Consider the following 16,853-nt stretch of genomic DNA (forward strand, 5'->3'; position numbering starts at 1 on the left):
TCTCGATTCATGCTTGATGGGTAGACGGTGAGGCTGATATGCTCCCCCGTGGCGCACGTCAAGCGTGGCGGGCTGATCGGCACAGGCTCGCAACGTCTCTAAAACCCTTGGCACCGTTACAGCCCAGACAGCCCTCGTGGCCCTCCCATCTCATCTTGGGTTGCATCGTCGACGCCTGCATCAACGGTTCCCTCACTTGCCTCACAGCGCCCACATAGGATCCATCCAGACCCTTGTTGACAACCCTTTCAGCTCTCACCAAGACACTTCCCCCTCGACCTCGCTTGTGTTCTCAATCCTGATCAATGCCATTGATCACTCCCCGCTTCCACGCCCTCGGACCTTCGATCTTCATCCAGCCCGCTCGCACCTGCCACTGAGGTTACAGCAGCCCCGCGGCGGACCGACTCAACCGAACATACAGAGAGGGCCAGAGCAGAAGAATCTGATTGCCTCCGTCAATGCACCATCACAACACTGCATTCCATCATCAAAGTCGTGCCGCAACGGTGCGCCCACGCACGCTGCCCCCGACACGATAACAGCGTCTCCAAGTCCCAAGCACGGGAAACTCCAAGCGGACCCCCATGCCCTAGGACCCCCAGGGTTCTCCCCCAAGCGAGTGGCACCCTTCAGCTCGTCGACGCCTCACGACTCGACAGCTTGACTCGATTTGACCAGCATCGTCGGCTGCTTCGCGTGCCGGCGACACACTCGCGAGGCCAGTCAGTCGAGCAAAGGCACAGACAGCTAGGCAGAGCAAGCCGAGCTCAGTAACCACATCGTATATTCTACCAGCGTTGTACATGTAGTCAGCAGCCCTCTCTCTTGTGCGGCACTAGAACTGATGCACGCCCCTAGACTTTCCCTAATCCGTCGCTTTCCCGGCGATCTGGCGCGCAGGTGCGGTACCAGCGCGGCCGCGTAACGATGGAGTCTTCTTTTTGGTGCGACAGCCAGCGATGGAGCGACAAGCATGCAACAGCTTCCCGGCCGATAACACGCCAATTAAGCCTGTCACGAACTGCGCCTTCCACCCATTGCTGCTGTCGACGCTGACACCTGAAGCACGCCTGTCTACATCGCCCGTCCTGCCCTGCACAGATGGGCAGCTTGTTTGGGACGCCCCTTTTTGAAACGGCAACATCCCTGTTCAACCCCAACTCCAAGCCGACTCTCACGCCGCCTGGCCCTGGCCCACCCCCTCCCCGCCGTTGACTGCGGCGGCCGATGTCATCGTAGCCTTCGTCTGCCATCGCCCCTCTCTTTACCTGAGAAGTTCTTCGACTGGGAGCTGGCTCCGTACAGGGAACCGTTTTGAAACCAGCCAGTACACCGCACAAGTTATCGATGACGACCCTTCGATAAGCATTTGCCCTGTGCCGGCTAAGGCCGCTCGAGGACAGGGATCGATGGTCGCAAACCGTTCCTGCCGTCCGCGATGCTACGCCAGTCAAGCCCCCAGACTTGGTAAGCCAAGACCGTCAACCAGACTTGGGGCCAGACACTTTTAATTCATCCTCACCTCGCCTCCTCGCTCGACCCTTTCCCCCCGTGCGTGCGTTTCCTCCAAGCTCTCTGGGAGAGTCAAGTATATGTGTTTACGGCCGGTCCATTTGTTTGCAGTTCACCAACCAACGTTCCGCTGCTCTCTTTGTTTATATCGTTTGTTTGCTATTGTGCTGGTTCGCATTAACGACCTTCTCTCAAGACTCTCACTCTGTTACAGCAAGACCTCATGGCGAGACCCAAGGCAATCTTCCATAATGCGTCCGTATCAACATTGGTGAACCTGTCAGTACCGACCCCCAACATGCCTCTACACTCTCGCCTCGAGCTCATGTTTTACCTTGTAGATCATCAAAGCAAGGCGTGGCACGCGTACTTGTCGGCATTGAACAGAGGGAGTTTCGGGTCAACAAGAAGCTCCTCAGCGCCACGTCCCAGTTCTTCAGAGACCAGCTCGATGCCACCCCCGCCGGCATACTCCAACTCTCACTGGTTCAGAAGTCCGTTCCGGTATGGCTTCCTCAACAGACGTCGTCGACCCCTATTCACCTGCTCGATGAATCCCCTGCCATGTTCGAGCTCTTTACGGTTTGGCTCCATCAGCGCGACGCCTTCCGTCGCCACCTTGACGACATGATTGCGATGGTCAGCGATGCCCCTGAAGAGACCAGCGAGTGCTTCCATTGGGCCCTTGTCAACCTCCACATCTTCGCCGCGAAACACGACCTCGACCAGCTCCAGGATGTGGCCATCGATGCCCTGCAGGACCTGTACCTTCGTTGTGACTGGGACGTCACCCCCGAGTTTGTCACCTTCCTCTTCGGCGAGCGCGGGGCGAGGACCACCATGAGACTCCGACGCTGGGCTACAGCCATGGTTGCGTGGTCCATCGCCGGCGGTCCATGCCACCCGCGGGATCAGGATGCCAACTGCCTCTTCGAGCCTCTGCTCAAACAATTCTCCGACTTCAATGCCGAGTACGTCTTGCACGTCGCCAAGTTAAACAAGGGGAAACTGGACGCCCGAATCAAGAACCCCCAACTGCGGATCCCTGCCAACAAACTCCGTAACGACGAGCGCCAGTTTGGATTCCGTCAATGCTCGTTTCACACGCACCGTGCCGCTGTCGGTGAACGCAGATGCCCGCATGCAGCCACCAGCATGGAGCTCGACAACTATCCCATGCTGGTCCCGCTCATCATCGACACTGTCCCGTACAAGTCTTCGAGATTCATCAAGCACGTCAAGTCACCTTCGTGTCCTGCAGCTCCTCTTCGCCACTATGAATACCCTGCTGAGGTGCCGCGGCCGCTCCAGGCAGTCAGACCCCTGGCCAACGCAGCCGTGGCTGGGTAAACCACCACTGAATCCCCCCCAGTCGGATTGATTCTTGACGTGGGGTACGAATATTCTTCACTTCTACAGACCGAGCCCGTCCCTGCAGCCCTGGGGACCTGGGTTGACCACCGTCACCGCCCGACGCCACCCCTCCACAAAAGCTTGTTGGGGTCGACTCGACATCTAGCGAGAGTCTCAAGTGCACAGCACACAGACCCAGCATAACGCCCAGGCCGCTTTCAGTGTCTGCTCGCTGTCGAAAAGTCTACAGTCCCGTCGTCTCGTTTTCCGAACGAGTGACCAAGCTGTAGCCCCTTTGAGGCCTGGGTTAGTCGCTTATCGGCTTAGCCCGCCTAGTCCTTCAAACACCAGATCCGTGGTTACCGGACTGAAAAGGGGTCACTGGCCGCGGAGTATGGAAACGTAGCGCACTGGGCACCTGTGCGTCGTTCAATCGCGGCCAAGTCAAGCGGTGTATGGGGTATCTCGTTCTGCGAAACTCCGGCCCTCTGGCATTAGGAGCTCGTTGTGGGCTTAGTCGCAACGAGACGTCCAAGCTCGAGGCGCACCGCGTTGGGCGCACGGTGAGGGATGACGGCTCTTGCCGAGAGAGTATCGCCGACCATGGCTGCGCCGTGTTGAGATGCTCCTCGCCGCCGACCGGATCGGGCAGCACATCCTCACGAGGGTACCGAACGGCTTGCGAGACGGAGGCTCGAATGGTCATGTTTATCTTTTGCTGTAATTTTTTATTTCCCCCCTTTTGGAAAAAAACCCCACAAACATGCAAACAAACAGATATTTACTTAGTAGCAAGAATCAAACAAAGCTGGCCTTGACAATTTGATGACCCTCGAGCGAACGTGTGAGCTGCTGCTTTCTCTGTCGGTATTAGACACATGGCGTAAATGGGGTACGACACAGACACGTCGATCACAGACACGGGCCGGTCTTTAGGAAAAAGTCCGGCGCCATGCGCTCGATCAGCCGCGTACCTGCATGCCGGGACTTCTCCTTTGAGACCTCCGAGGTCGAAGCCCGTCCACGCCGATGGCGTCGTCCATGTGCCTTGGAGATTCACGCGCGCGGGGGTCGACATTCTGATTTCGGAGCAGCCCGGCTGAGCGCCGGAGAAGCAAGTCAAAAGTCCTGTGCAACACCACACCTGACTGCGACACAATTCTCCTTTGCCTTGTGCATACCCGCCCGCCCGAGATGCAAGCCCCATGACCACGAACAACCCTCCGAGCTCTCTAAAAAAAAACCAATCAAGTGACGCCTCTTTCCAAATGAAGAAGATGGAAGGCCAGAAACGAAGGGGGTCCGCGACCAGACCATTCCTTCCAGGAACAAGGCCGTGGTCGTGCCCCGGCCATGAAACACCCGTCCCGTCCGCACCCCCCCCCCCAAAGGCACACCGCACGTCCCCCTGCTGGATCTCCGCCCGTCGGAGGAATACCACAAACGAAAAGAGGAAAAGAGAGAAAAAAAAAGGCTCGAGGAAACAAAGAAAGAAGCCCGAATCTATTTGCATTGTCCCCGTGGGCCAGCACCGTGGCTAGGGAATCGGGAATCGGGAATCGCATGGATGAAGAAACATGCTGTTTCAGAGCCGGGGGTGATCTTTCTCAGAATAAACAAAAAGAAGCCCGTTACCCCCCCTCCGCCCGAGATCAGATGAAGCGACTCCGGTGCTGCTAGCCTTGCTTCTGTTGCCTCGCCTGAAAAAAGACGGGCGCGAGCCAAAAACAGGGACTGTGCGGATTTCATCACCTTGCCGTTCAGCTCGTGAAAAAGTCACATTTAGATCAAACAAAAACGGTCACGGCGGGACGGCGGTCAGGGTCGGTCAGCGTGTGGAAGAACATCTCAATTGGGTTCATCTAGTCGTCGCTCGCTCGTGGAGGTGGCACAGGGCTCGTGCCATGGTCCCCTTCATCGCCTCGAATCCCCCGCCTCGGGTCGTCAAGCTCCCGTCTCCGCGCTGAGACGGAAACAAGACACTTATCGCCGTCAGGGTCGGCGCCCATCATGCCCTGGTATTCGTGTCGTCATATCATTCATTCGTTCCCGTTTCATCAAGAGAGGCGCAGTATCCTCCACGGGCCCTGCGAAAAAGAGAGAGAAAAAAAAAGAAGCAGCCATCGACAAGCAGAAAGCCAGGGGTGAATACACAACGAAAGACACATGCCGTAACACCGACATGGGCTGCCTGCGTTTGTCTCGACCACGAATTATGTGAAGCCAGAAAATGTGATGCAGAATCGAAAAGATCAAGACTAAAGCGGGGAAAAAAAAATAGGCTCGGAGCCAGGAGAAGTGAAGAATTGACACGAAAAAAAGTCATAAAGCATCGCAAACAGTACTGTCGTCCGCATGCCCAATCATGGAACGCGTGTAGCCAAAGCGGCAGACCCATCGTGTGTCCAAAAAATCAAATGATTCGCTTCGCATCAGATCATGACAAGATATCATAGGACACGATGCGCATGTGTTTAAGAATGTCATATGCAAACATGCCTTCAAAATGGCGACTCGGATCGACGGCGGCTATCGCGTCGTCGGAACTCCCTAAGGCGCTCATCAAGATAGGCCAGGCGGCCGACCAAGCCACGTGGTGGCGTCGTGTTGGGGGCTTCTCGTGGCTGCTGTAGCGTTGCGTAGGGCTTGGAAGCCGCCGCGGCGGTCCGCTCGTCCGGCTTGGTGTACCGGTTAGGAAAAGAAAAGCTCGAGGACGATGTTGTGAATGGTGAGCCGAGGCGAGCTGGGGCAATCGAGGCAGCAGTAAGTCCCCTTTGGAATTGGGGTTGGGGCGGCGGCAGCGACCCGTTCACTCCGAGTGATACGGGAAACAGCTCAGCCAAATTGGTCCGCGGTACAAACAGCTTATCGAGCTTGTGGCTATCGGTCGAGCTGTAGGCAACCTTGTCGACGAGCGGCCCCGTTGGTTGTGTCCAAAAATCGGAGGCAAGGCTGGGTCGCTTCGTCTTGCGGGGCTCGACCGATGACTGGCGGGACCTGCGCTTCTGCGTGTTGGATCGGCTACGGGCCAGCTTCACGGGTGACTGCAGACCGCGGCGGGGCCCGCACGTGCTGCTTTGCCTGGCTGGGCCCTGGTCGGCAGCAGCAGCACCCATGAGGTTCGACGAGCTTGGCCCGTAGCTTTGCGTAGTGAATGGAGATGCCAGCCGGCGGCGTCCGATGGTGGGTATATCTGGCACTTCTGATTTCGGCTCGGGCGTGGACGCGGCTGGCGCCGCAACGGGTTCCGGTGTCGACCGTGTCAACTGGGCCAGCGGGCCCCGGGGCTGCATCGACGCAGCCGTGCTCAGCGTGAGGGACATGACCATGTCCCTCGAGGAGAAGGCAGAGGGTGTCGGTGTCGAGCGACGGTTCCAAAACCTGGTGGCCGTGCGGCCAAAGGGGGTCGGGCTATGCTTGATGTACTGACTGGCGCGCATGCCATGTGACGAGGCCTTGAGCTTGCAGAGCTCCCGTAGGTGAGCGCGCGTAGCGGCGTAGGTGTGCGGCCACTGCAGATAGGTACTGGTATCGGGGGTTGGCGTGTGGGTGTCGGCGCCGCTCTTTGGCCTCGGCCCACGCCAACTCCTCTTCGTCTCACGGGCCACACGAGCGCAGACACCTTGTGGAGGGACGCCAGACTTGCTGTTGCGGACGGGGGTGATGCTTGGGTCCTGCAGATAGGTGAGATAGGTCGACCACAGATGATCGCTCATTGGTCTGGTCCAGGCCGCCTTCCTCATCTTGGCTGCTTTGGATGTCGTTTGCGAGTAGGCGTTGGCTGACTTGCTGGGCTCCTCAAAGTGATATCGGAAGCCGAGGTCGTTTGGATCTACGACCGAGGCACACTGGAGCTCGTCAGAGGTGATGGAGTAGCGGCTGAAAAGCGAGGCACTGGTGTGTGTAGACCGCGCTGTGGAGGGACGACTCGACTCCCACTCGGCCGAGGAGTCATCGCCGTCCTCGTCCTCCTCGCTGGTGACGGCCGAGTCCCTCGACCAATTGGGGTATCGCCTCGGGGAGAGAGACGGGGCGTAGCCGGGTGCCGGGGTCTTGGGGGGCGAAAATGTCCTCCCTCGAATGCTGTTCCCCATGTCGAGATCGTCAAGACACCTCGTGTTGGCGAAATCCGAATACGTCATGCCCGTCATGTTCTCGTCGGACGCCATCGTAGCGCTCTCTTCGATGCTGGGGATAGGCACGTCGGCAGCGGCGACCGATGCCAGAAACTGTTGGGTCGGGGCGTTGAAGCTGGACACGACACGCCTCTTAAGCTTGAATCTGGGCCGAGGTGGCGACGGTGGCTGCAGCATGCTGCCGTCGAGGCTCTGGTCGCGGTCGGCGTCGGCGGTGGCGGGGAGGGGTTCTGGTGTCTTGGGCTCGGCAGAGTCGGTGTCGTGGTAGCGGAACCCCTTGGGGAGCGTGGCAGCTCCGGAATGTGAAGAGGCCATGATGGCTGAAGGGGGGTTGCGCTCGGCAGCGCGGGGGGGGGGGGACCTTTTGTCGGAATGTTGCGCCCTGCAGGTCTCAGATGAATGCCGAATGACTGATTTTGCGTGGCTCGTGCTTTGCGCAAGCCTTTGGAGGGGTTGCGCGCAAAGGGTTGATCGATGCGACAAGTCGTCGCAAGGAGCGGGCGCGGGTCTGGCTCTGATAAGTCGCGCGTGCCGTTTGGATTATGGGGGCGACGGCGTCTTCAAGAGGGACTCGAGGGTCTCATAATAATACTGGGTTCGTAGTCGTAAGGTCGTATGACGGGTCGGAGGTTTCGACTGTCGTGGTTCGTGGAGAGGGGTGGGTAAAAAAAAGGAAAATGCTGGCTGAAGCGTGGCGCCCGTGTTGTTATGTTTTGGATTGTTGACTTTGGGCGATCGGATGTTTTGCGCCGTAGCCTAGGAGATGGAAGTGGACGTTTGAATTTGCCCCTCGTAAATTTGTTTCTTTTGAACGACCGGCGATGGAGGCCGCGAGCGACGGCGGAAAAAAGAATGTCTGCGGTAAGAAGGAGATGTAAGAGAGGAATGGGCGAGACAGGATGTGTCGGCCGGGAAGGCGGTCGGTGTAGGGGTAACTGGAGGAGGGAGAGACGGGAAGGTCAGGCCTGGTCAGGCTTGCGCGCGCCCGTCGAGCGAATCTAGCGCAGCGGGAAGGGAAGAGTGGGGGGGGGGAGGAAGGAGGACGGGGGACACCAGACAGAGTTGGGAGGAAGGCGAGGCAAAGACGAAAGGTGGGACGACTGGCGGGAACCCACTGAACACCCAGTCGGGGGGCTTTTGAGCCTTGGGGGCCTGGGGGCGTTGAGGCCTTGGAACTTGGGACACTGGGACCTTGGATAGTTCCTAGCGCTTGGGGGTTTGCGCTTCTGTGAAAGGAAAGGCCGGACGAGTAGTGGGGCCAGCTGGGAAATCCCAAAGACGCTACCAGGGGGGGAGGGGCAGGGGACCGGGGGCCGGGAGGGGTGGAGGAGGAGAGGACGGTGACAGGCTTTGTCAGTGGATGCCACGACCTCAGGTTTTTCCCTGCCAGGTGCAGTTTTTTCCTGCCAGGTGCAGGTGCAGGTCCAGGATGAGGTTCAGAGTACAGGTTCCGTCCTCTATCTGTCCGTGCCAGGTACCTTATGGTGGGGTTCCAGGTGGATTCCAGCCAGGCGCCTGATTCTGTCGTATTCCCTATCCCGCGCGTTTGTGTGTGCTTGGTGCACCCGAGTAGTTCGTAGTCCTTGGGTCTTCAAAGAGTCGGTCTGGCCAGCCCTGACCTTCAGGGCTTGCTTGATCGAGTGGGCGATCCGAAACGAGTATTGCGAGGATCCAGAGCCACCAGATCGTGACCCCAGCTCTCATCAATTCTTAGCGAGCACCGTCTCCGCAATTCGGTGCCAGCTTCTCCCTCTGCGCGAGTAGGTACGTAGACACACAGGAAGAGAGGAGACTGGTGATCTGTTCATGCGCGTGAGCCCATCCGCCGTGCTTAAGGTTGTGCAGAAGGCTTGCAAGTGTAGTGCAGTGCAGTGCAGCAAACGCCGTGCAGCTATCGCCCGCCAGTCATCCAGTTCAGTTGGGCAGGGACCAAAAATGACTTTTGTTCGTGGGGGGAGATGTACCAGTATGTGATGATTTGTCCAGTCCTTTTCCAGACGTGGATCTTGGCCGAAATATCTCGTCGTTGGTTCGTTGGCTTTGCTGTTGCACTGAGGGGAGGGGAAAGACCTTGATGCACCTGCGACTACGACAGGGTACCTGAGGCGAGCGGGTAGAGGACGCTTGCAGTCTTCTTGCTGCAGCAGCTCACTCTGCAGCCCGTCAAGTCTTTGAGAGTTGGACGAGTGGATGATGGGTGTTTCGAATGCGTGTGAATAACGGGTCCTCTTCTTTCTCTACATGTACATTCCAGCCCTGGCTTTGTTTGACGCCAAGTTGGTGTCCACTGCGGCAGAGACACACAAACGGGTGGACACGAGAGAAGTGGATGAGAGTCGGCCTTGCTTGAGACACCAGTCCAGCTCTCCACTTTGTTGGTGCAGGCCGCCTGCAGGATGATTGAGGGTGGAGTTCGGTTCGAAGGTTTTTTTTGGGCTGATCTGTTGGCCTGCCTCGTGCTTGTCAAGGCAAGGTACAGCTCAAAAATGCGAGTGGCGGCGGCTGGTGGTCGGCAAGCCTCAGTCCAAGAGGTCCACGTTTGGCCTATCTCTTTGTTTTGTTTTCTTCTCTGGTTGTTGGTGTTTTGATAAAGCCGTCGCAACCAAGAGCACACTGTAGCGATCGAGAGTCTTGTCAGTGTTGGCCAGATTCCCTCCGTCCATTACCTGCGAGCAACTTGGTCATGGAAAGAATGCGGGACGATGAGGAGTTCACTTGGATCGTCGCGGGACGACGGGGAGGGGGATAGCCAGATACCGGAATCAGCGCTGGCAGCCCGGCCGGCAGCGTAACGTCACGGATCGCGATGGGCGATTGCACGCGGGAGCTCTTTGACGGCCTGGGCTTGGGACGATTGGGTGTTCGAGTGCCCCTCGTCTGACGTGTGGATGGAGAGGGGAAGTCGTCAGCTGGCGCGTCGAGACGCGAACTAGACGCGTCAATAACGCGCCACCGGCCATCTTTAGTGGTACCTAGTGTCTTCCTCGTCTGGACGGGCGGTACTCCCAGATCCTGTCACATCTCACGCTCCTCTCCCCGCTCCCAAGCAAGCTCCTGCTCCTGCTCCTGCTCAACCTGGATGCCAGTGCAGCCATGGTCACTGAAGCAGGTCCCACGTTTCACTGTCCTTGTCTCGACGTCCACAGCAGACGCACTTTGCTGGCAGTACGACACCCTGCGCCCAAGGGCTTCAGTATCCCAGCATCGGCATCCTAGCATCAGCATCCCAGTATCCTGGTTGACGTGGCTTTGTCAACAGACGTCCTCATTAAACCGTTGGTCACTTGAACACATTGGCGACCTTTGTTGCTCTGTTTCACGACCGCCCTGGTCCACGACGAGGTTCTTCTCGGACTGGACCTTTGCGATCAACCAAATACGCCCACAGCGGTGAGTCGATCCCGGCAATTGGCGGGCCGGGGGGGGTGACAGGAAGGGGTGAGGGGGTCCCGGCCACAGCAAACGCCAAAGGTTATCACACGCACGTCGCATCACATCACCAGCCCCCCCCAGGCACTCTGTTCTCACGTCGTGTCCCTCCAGGAACTCTTCTCCCTTGACAACCACTGGGCGAAGAGATGACTGGCTTCAGCGCTTCGCTTACTCCTCTCATCCTGCTGACGGCCGAGCGAGTCGAGCCATGGATCGGACGCGCCATGTAGAGAGAGAACGGGACGGCGAAAGTGATGGCGCAGACGCTGACAGGTGTGCCGGAGCACAGATGCGACAGTTGTGCCGGAGCCCGCGGCGTTCTTCACCATGGGGGCGATCAGCCTCTTGATTGGCAGTACTAAGTTGCAGGCTACGAGTGCACCAATATGCTTCCAGTTAGGCTATGTAATCGTGAAGCCCTGCTATTGTGGCAGGTAAGGACTCGACGCTTACTACTGTCAAACTATTGAAGTGACGTGCACCGGGCTCGACCATGTGGCAGATCCCGGCTATCGTTTGGACAAAGAGGTAGTCTGAGGTTTCTGCCTGAGGCGCAGCCTGGGGAGAAATGCAATTGATGTTCATGCAGCCAGTGCTACGAATCACACTGTCGAACCTTGCGATCTCCATCGTGGTGTTCATTCTTCCTTGGACTTTGTCCATCACCGCATAACCAGAGCCAAGTGTCACCAGTCGGACCGGCTTCATGAGAGAGGGGTGCTGTGACTGGCATGGTTCGGGCGAACCTTGCGCTCTTGTCCGCGTCGCTGGCCGTTGTTCATGGTGCCGTTGAAGATACGAGGCGTGCGTCATACGACCTGACATTCCCTCATGTTGTATCGATGGGCATTGAAGCAGACCGCCGGCGCTAGACTCACAGATACGGATTCGCTAGTTGAGCATTCGTTCACGTTTGTTATCTACCTTACCTAGGTAAGGGAGGGGAAGTGCGGCAGAGCATTCTGAAGATGACTGCAAGAGTCGATACTGACAGTCATTAAAGGGTCCCACAGCTAGACTAGAGTCAGGATCCAAGCTTTCTTCGGTGCGCACGTTCCGCTCTGCAATCGTCCGTCTACCGACTCCAGTGGTGTCGGGCATTTTGATCCTTGGCTGAAGCCCTCAATGACGCTCTATTGCCCCGTACGGCTGCGGGACTCGGCCGAAACCCTCTTCCGCCGTGGACGCTTGACTGCCGCCCGCTGACAGTTGGTGATGTTCAAGCCCCTCCGACGTCCAGGCCTCACTGTCCAGTGTTGGCCCAGCAGGCACACACGCAGCGCGAAGGGGGTCGTGGGCTGCACCTGCTCCACAAGCGGGAGGCAATGGGCACCTCGGCCCCTCCTGCCTTGCGTTGCGCACCTCATTGCTTTGATCGACGAATCAGAGGTTACTCACACCACCAAGCTGAGCAACGTCACTGGACGCTCCACAACTCTTGACATGTCCCTCACGACTTCCATCCCACATCTTGGATAGAAGGGGCAGGAAAACGAGGCGCCAAAGGCACGACAAGGGATCAAAGCGAGACTCTCACGACATCTACCTGACCGTCGCGCCATGGCACATACGTCAAGCATCATTACCCTCGATAACCTCGACGATTTGCCACCATGGGTTCCCGACGCTGCGAGCCACTTGTTCGCCATCGTCGATATGGGGTCGAACGGCATCAGGTTCACCATCACAGACATGACACCACCAAACTCGCGCCTCCTCCGTTGCATCTTTCGTGAAAGAGCCGACATCTCTCTTTACGACGCTCTCAACGCCAATGCCGATCGAGCACCAGGCGCTCCCTTGTCCTTTCCACCAGAGACCATCGTTCAAGTTTCTGAGACTCTCGCTCGCTTCCGCCGTATCGCCAACTCGTATGGGGTCCCGGAAGCCAACTTTTCCGTCCTCGCGACCGAGGCCATGCGTCGCGCCGCGAATGCCGCCGATATGCTGGGCGCCATCCGGCAGTCATCTGGTCTTGACGTGCGCATTCTCGCCCCTGCCGTGGAGACTCTCTTCGGCGCCGTCATGGGTTCGCGTTCGGCCTTTGTGAACATTGATCGCGGTGGCTTGTTCCTCGACATGGGCGGCGGATCGGTGCAGATGACATGGGTCGACACTCGCCTGCCCTCGTACGAGATCGCTGCCGCCGCTGCCGGGGAAAGTATGCCTTTCGGCGCAGCGCGACTGATTCGCGTTCTCGAGGCTGAGCCTGCTGAGGTGCGGACCTCGGAGACAGGCAAGCTGCGTCAGACCATGCAGGCCGCTTTTGCGCGCCTCTGCGACACCTTTCCAGGCTGCCGAGGGCGCGCCGACAGCAGCGAGGGCCTCGATGTTTTCATGTGCGGCGGCGGTCTTCGAGGCTACGGGTGCATTCTGCAGCACTGCGATCGCATCCAGCCGTATCCCATCGCTTCTGTTGGCACCTATACCGTCACGGGTGGCTTCTTCAAGCAGACAGCCAAGATGCGCAAGGTCAACGACGAGTACGATGGCAAGATTTATGGCATGTCCAAGCGCCGCCGACAGCAGTTCCCCGCCATTGCCGAGGTCGTCGAGGCTTTCATCAAAGCCGTTCCCAACATCCGAACGGTGACATTTTGTGCTGGCTCGAACAGAGACGGAACTCTTTACATGAAGCTGCCCGAAAAGATCAGGGAGAGCAACCCCCTGGAAGTCTTGGCAGGGTTCGCCTCCGAGGACTTGCCCATAGCACACGCCGCTCTGGACATGTTGCGGAGTGCCGTGCCGCCAGCTGTCGAGATCGGGACAATTCCCTCCATCTTCTCGCTGGAGCTAGGATTGTTGTTCGTCCGCCAAATTTGGATGCACCAGGGCGAGGATGAGGACGCAAATGCCTCGTTCGCGCTGCACCAAGCTATCGCCCGCGATCCTGGTGCTCCAGGTCTCACGCACATTGCTCGCTCCATCTTGGCTCTCGCGGTCTGTTCCCGTTGGGGCGCAAATATCGGTCCCGTCGACACTGAGTTGCATCATAATCTCAAGAGGCTCCTGGGCGATATCGATTCCGAGGCCCCTTTCTGGGCAGACTACCTTGGTGCTGCAGCTGCGGTTCTGGTTGACATTGTTCCCGCGTGGCCGAGGTCGCTCAATACGATGACGACCAATCTCAGGTACGATTATCGATCGACCTACTGTGAAAATAGGAGTCGAATTACTGACATTTGAACCAGATTTGAGGCCACTGCAGACAAGACGAAAAAGGAACGGGACCGCATCACTCTGACGGTGTTCGTGTCGGCGGATGCAGCCAAGGGCATCGACGCCGAGACGGTCAAGGAACGGTTTGCCAATGTCGGCAGGATGAAAGGCGAGAAGAAGCCCTGCAAGAAGGTGAAAGTTCACATTGAGGTGATGAACCAGGACAAGCCATGAGGACACCGAAATCACGTCTCGCAACGTCAGTTCTTTCTGAAGTCATCATTATTCTCATTACATCATAATCATTACCCATGAGAAAACGCCGAAGAGAGAATTACGTCGTCGAACTTTCTGCCTCGTATCAACCTGCCATCTCCATATCGTCCTCATCGTCACTGCCTGGATACAGGTCGGGGCTGGGAATCAGCACCATCTCGACAGGGGCTCGTCCCCTTCCGCGTCGATTGCCGAGGCGCTTGACTTCGAGGTCAACGACCAGGGTCTTGAGAAGCCTGTCTAGCTCATTGGGCGAAGTTTGGATGTATTCGTCTGTCTTGAGGTCAGACGTGAAACGACAGGTACGCCAAGGGAGAGCATGAACATACGGAAAGCCCCGCGCTCATGACGAGCATGCTGGAAGATATCGCCCACCTCGTGTCTCAGCGTCGACGATGGCATGTGGGTAGAGTCAAGGCACTGAAGGCTGACTTTGAGGTTACTCGCTTGGCGGTAGTGGCTGCCGTAAAATGACATGATGGCGACGTAGAGCTGCTCGGTTGCCGTTGTGCAGGCATCAAAGGCAGGGTGAACTATTGCGCAAGCGTTGTCAGCGCTGACCCTCCCACCCTGGCCAGGAATACGACATACCATTGGCGAGCCTTCCAGCTTCCTTGAAAGTCTGGGTGAGGTCCTTGAAGGTGAAAATGAGCTGCCACAGAGCGGCCCACATGGGCGCCCGGTCCTTGGTCGGGATGCCGGACGGCTTGAGGAACTTGTCAAGCTCATTGAAGATGTCGCGCTCGCAGGACTCGAGAGCCGATTTGACAATTTGTCGCAGCTCGGCGTGGATAAAAGGGGGCAGAGGGCTGTGGTGAGAAGTCTGAGCATGACGCCAGTACAGGGTGTCGACCCTCCAAATACGATACATGCACCTCATCTCGTGGATCTTGCGGATGAGACGGATCTGCGGCAGCGCCGTGCGGCTGGTGCCGGCCTTGATGTACTTCAAGACAAAGGTATCGATTGTGGCCTCGAAGCCGTAGTGCCGGCCGGCGTGGCGCTCAGCGAGGATCTGGTGCTCGACCCACTCCACGAGCTGGCTGTGGAGCGGCACGCGGTCCCGGGGAAAGGCAATGACCTCGGCGCCGTTGCTCAGGCTGTGACACTTGCGGAAGACAGTCTTGAGAGTGGGCGACTGCAAATCGATGTCCGAGAAGCTAAGGAACACTTCCCTGAAGCCTTCGCCCAGGGCACACTTGGTCCTCAGGAGGGCCTGCTCCTGGTGGTACCTCAGGCCGGTGTCTGACTCTCACGTAAGTACTTGTTCTCCCGGCAGAAGTGGGGCATGTCCGATTGACTTACATCGCACAAATGTGGTGTGCTTGGCGAGATCGGAAAGCGTCTTGCGCAGACAGGTCCTCTGGCACAGGGGAACGCCGTACTTGCCCTGGCAGGAGACGCACACTGTCTCGTCGGAGCACTTGAGCTTTTCGATACGGCACTTGATGCAGGCGCCGAGCTTGCGCACGCGGGCCGTCTCGGCCGGGTTCTTGACGTGGCGGGCGGCGGGGCTGCTCGGCCGGCGGCTCCTCTTCTTGCGACCGGACAGGCTCAGGGTCGAGTGCCGGGGCAGGTCCTGCGAGGGGTCGGCCTGGGGCCAGATGAGGTGCCCGTCGTGGCGGCGGGCGTCGGCGAGGGTCTTCTGGGTCGTCCCCTGGACTACGGCCTGCTGCTGATGAGGCTCTTCGGGGTCAATGTTCATGTCATAGGAGTCAGAGATGACGGAGGGCGAGGTGGCCGTGTCGTAGGCAGGGCCCGGGGTCAGCACGGAGGACGACTCGGAGCGTGAGCCGGCGTCGTCGGAGCCGTCACCGTAGTAGGCTGCCAGGTCAAAGTAGGCGTTGACGGGGTCTTCTTCAGAGACCAGCAGACGCCTCCCACGCGGGAGGGTCTGGAGGAGGGATCCAATCTCATGGGCGAGTGCCATGGTTCCGGGGTCCACGTCAGGCGGAGGAGGGAAGGGGGAGGGGGCAAGTGCTTGGATGACAGGGGCAGGCCGTTCTGGCAAAGGGGGAAGGATAGAGCAAAGGAGCCAGTCTGTACTGGTGAAGGGGTTCAAGAGGCTCTCTGTTGGACGACTCTCTTCTCGTGCTTTCACCGAGAAAACAAAAAGGAGGAGGAGGAGGAGGAGCAGGAGGGAGATGGTGAGCTTTTCTTCGGAGATGAAGCTGCGTAGTGCTTTCGATCGAAGAAAAGAGTATATTGAACTGCCTTTTAGTCTACGCCATTGCGCACCCCTCCACCCCTTCCCCTCTGGTTCTCAAGCCGTGGTCCTGGTCGTTGTCGTCCATTTCTTTGGTGTTAGTTGATGCCGATGCCAGATTCGGACTGGTCCAGCCAATGGGCGCTGTCGATCGAGTTGGCACTGTACGAGGGCCCAATCAATGAGGAAGCGCTGCTTCACCGAAAAGTGTCTCGTTGCATTTGACTTTTGGGGCCCGCGACCCCACGGCCAGAACGGCGGCCCATCTCATCTGCTTCGGCGACGACCGTCGGCGTGTGTATGTGTGTGTGTGTGCGGGAGGACCTCATTTTTTGAGGACAGCAGCTGTCAGAGTGTTTGTGTGACTTGCGGTGGATCTTGTTCTCTTTTTCCAAGGGAAAGGAGGATGATCGAATTGAGAGTCGGTCGTACTAAGCCGTGGCGTCAAGACACGACTACGTCGGGTGGTGTAACCTGCCTGTCAGTCAAGGTCCCATCGTGGACATCTGTGGACACCACGAGGGAGGCGTGCGACCATCGGGTTGCTGCAGGGCAGTGCCAGAGGCAACAGAACCCTCCAAGCTCCTCTCCTCGAACATGAATAAGAGTAGTCAAAGAGTGCCCTGATTTGCGTGAAACAAAGGGCCTCTGTGTCGGGGACGGGGTGGGGGGGGGGGCCTGGGAAGCCAAAAAGTCGATCGGAACAGGTATCAAAAGGTAAGGGTAGAGAGACGACGACAAATTTCGATTGACGCTTTTCATCATTCGTCCATGGG

At 58.0% G+C, this 16,853-nt stretch overlaps 4 protein-coding genes across 4 annotated transcripts; 2 read left to right on the top strand and 2 right to left on the bottom strand.

Annotated features, from left to right (window-relative positions):
- Positions 1-1,738: 1,738 nt before the first annotated feature.
- On the top strand, positions 1,739-2,865 carry VDBG_05910 (conserved hypothetical protein; the record flags this gene model as incomplete). Its single annotated transcript, XM_003003422.1, has 2 exons — positions 1,739-1,794; positions 1,857-2,865. 2 exons carry the CDS (start codon positions 1,739-1,741, stop codon positions 2,863-2,865), a joined length of 1,065 nt encoding a protein of 354 aa, XP_003003468.1.
- Positions 2,866-5,369: 2,504 nt separating this feature from the next.
- Positions 5,370-7,319, bottom strand: VDBG_05911 (conserved hypothetical protein; the record flags this gene model as incomplete). Its single annotated transcript, XM_003003423.1, has 1 exon — positions 5,370-7,319. The coding sequence occupies one exon, from the start codon at positions 7,317-7,319 to the stop codon at positions 5,370-5,372; it is 1,950 nt and encodes a 649-aa protein (XP_003003469.1).
- Positions 7,320-11,996: 4,677 nt separating this feature from the next.
- VDBG_05912 (retrograde regulation protein) lies at positions 11,997-13,829 on the top strand (the record flags this gene model as incomplete). The annotated part of the gene is made up of 2 exons (XM_003003424.1): positions 11,997-13,567; positions 13,628-13,829. 2 exons carry the CDS (start codon positions 11,997-11,999, stop codon positions 13,827-13,829), a joined length of 1,773 nt encoding a protein of 590 aa, XP_003003470.1.
- Positions 13,830-13,956: 127 nt separating this feature from the next.
- On the bottom strand, positions 13,957-15,801 carry VDBG_05913 (conserved hypothetical protein; the record flags this gene model as incomplete). The annotated part of the gene is made up of 4 exons (XM_003003425.1): positions 13,957-14,144; positions 14,201-14,404; positions 14,463-15,116; positions 15,177-15,801. The coding sequence occupies 4 exons, from the start codon at positions 15,799-15,801 to the stop codon at positions 13,957-13,959; spliced, it is 1,671 nt and encodes a 556-aa protein (XP_003003471.1).
- Positions 15,802-16,853: the final 1,052 nt, after the last annotated feature.

This window comes from Verticillium alfalfae, genomic scaffold (genome assembly GCF_000150825.1).
Source record: "Verticillium alfalfae VaMs.102 supercont1.7 genomic scaffold, whole genome shotgun sequence".
NCBI classification, from domain to species: Eukaryota; Fungi; Ascomycota; class Sordariomycetes; order Glomerellales; family Plectosphaerellaceae; genus Verticillium; species Verticillium alfalfae.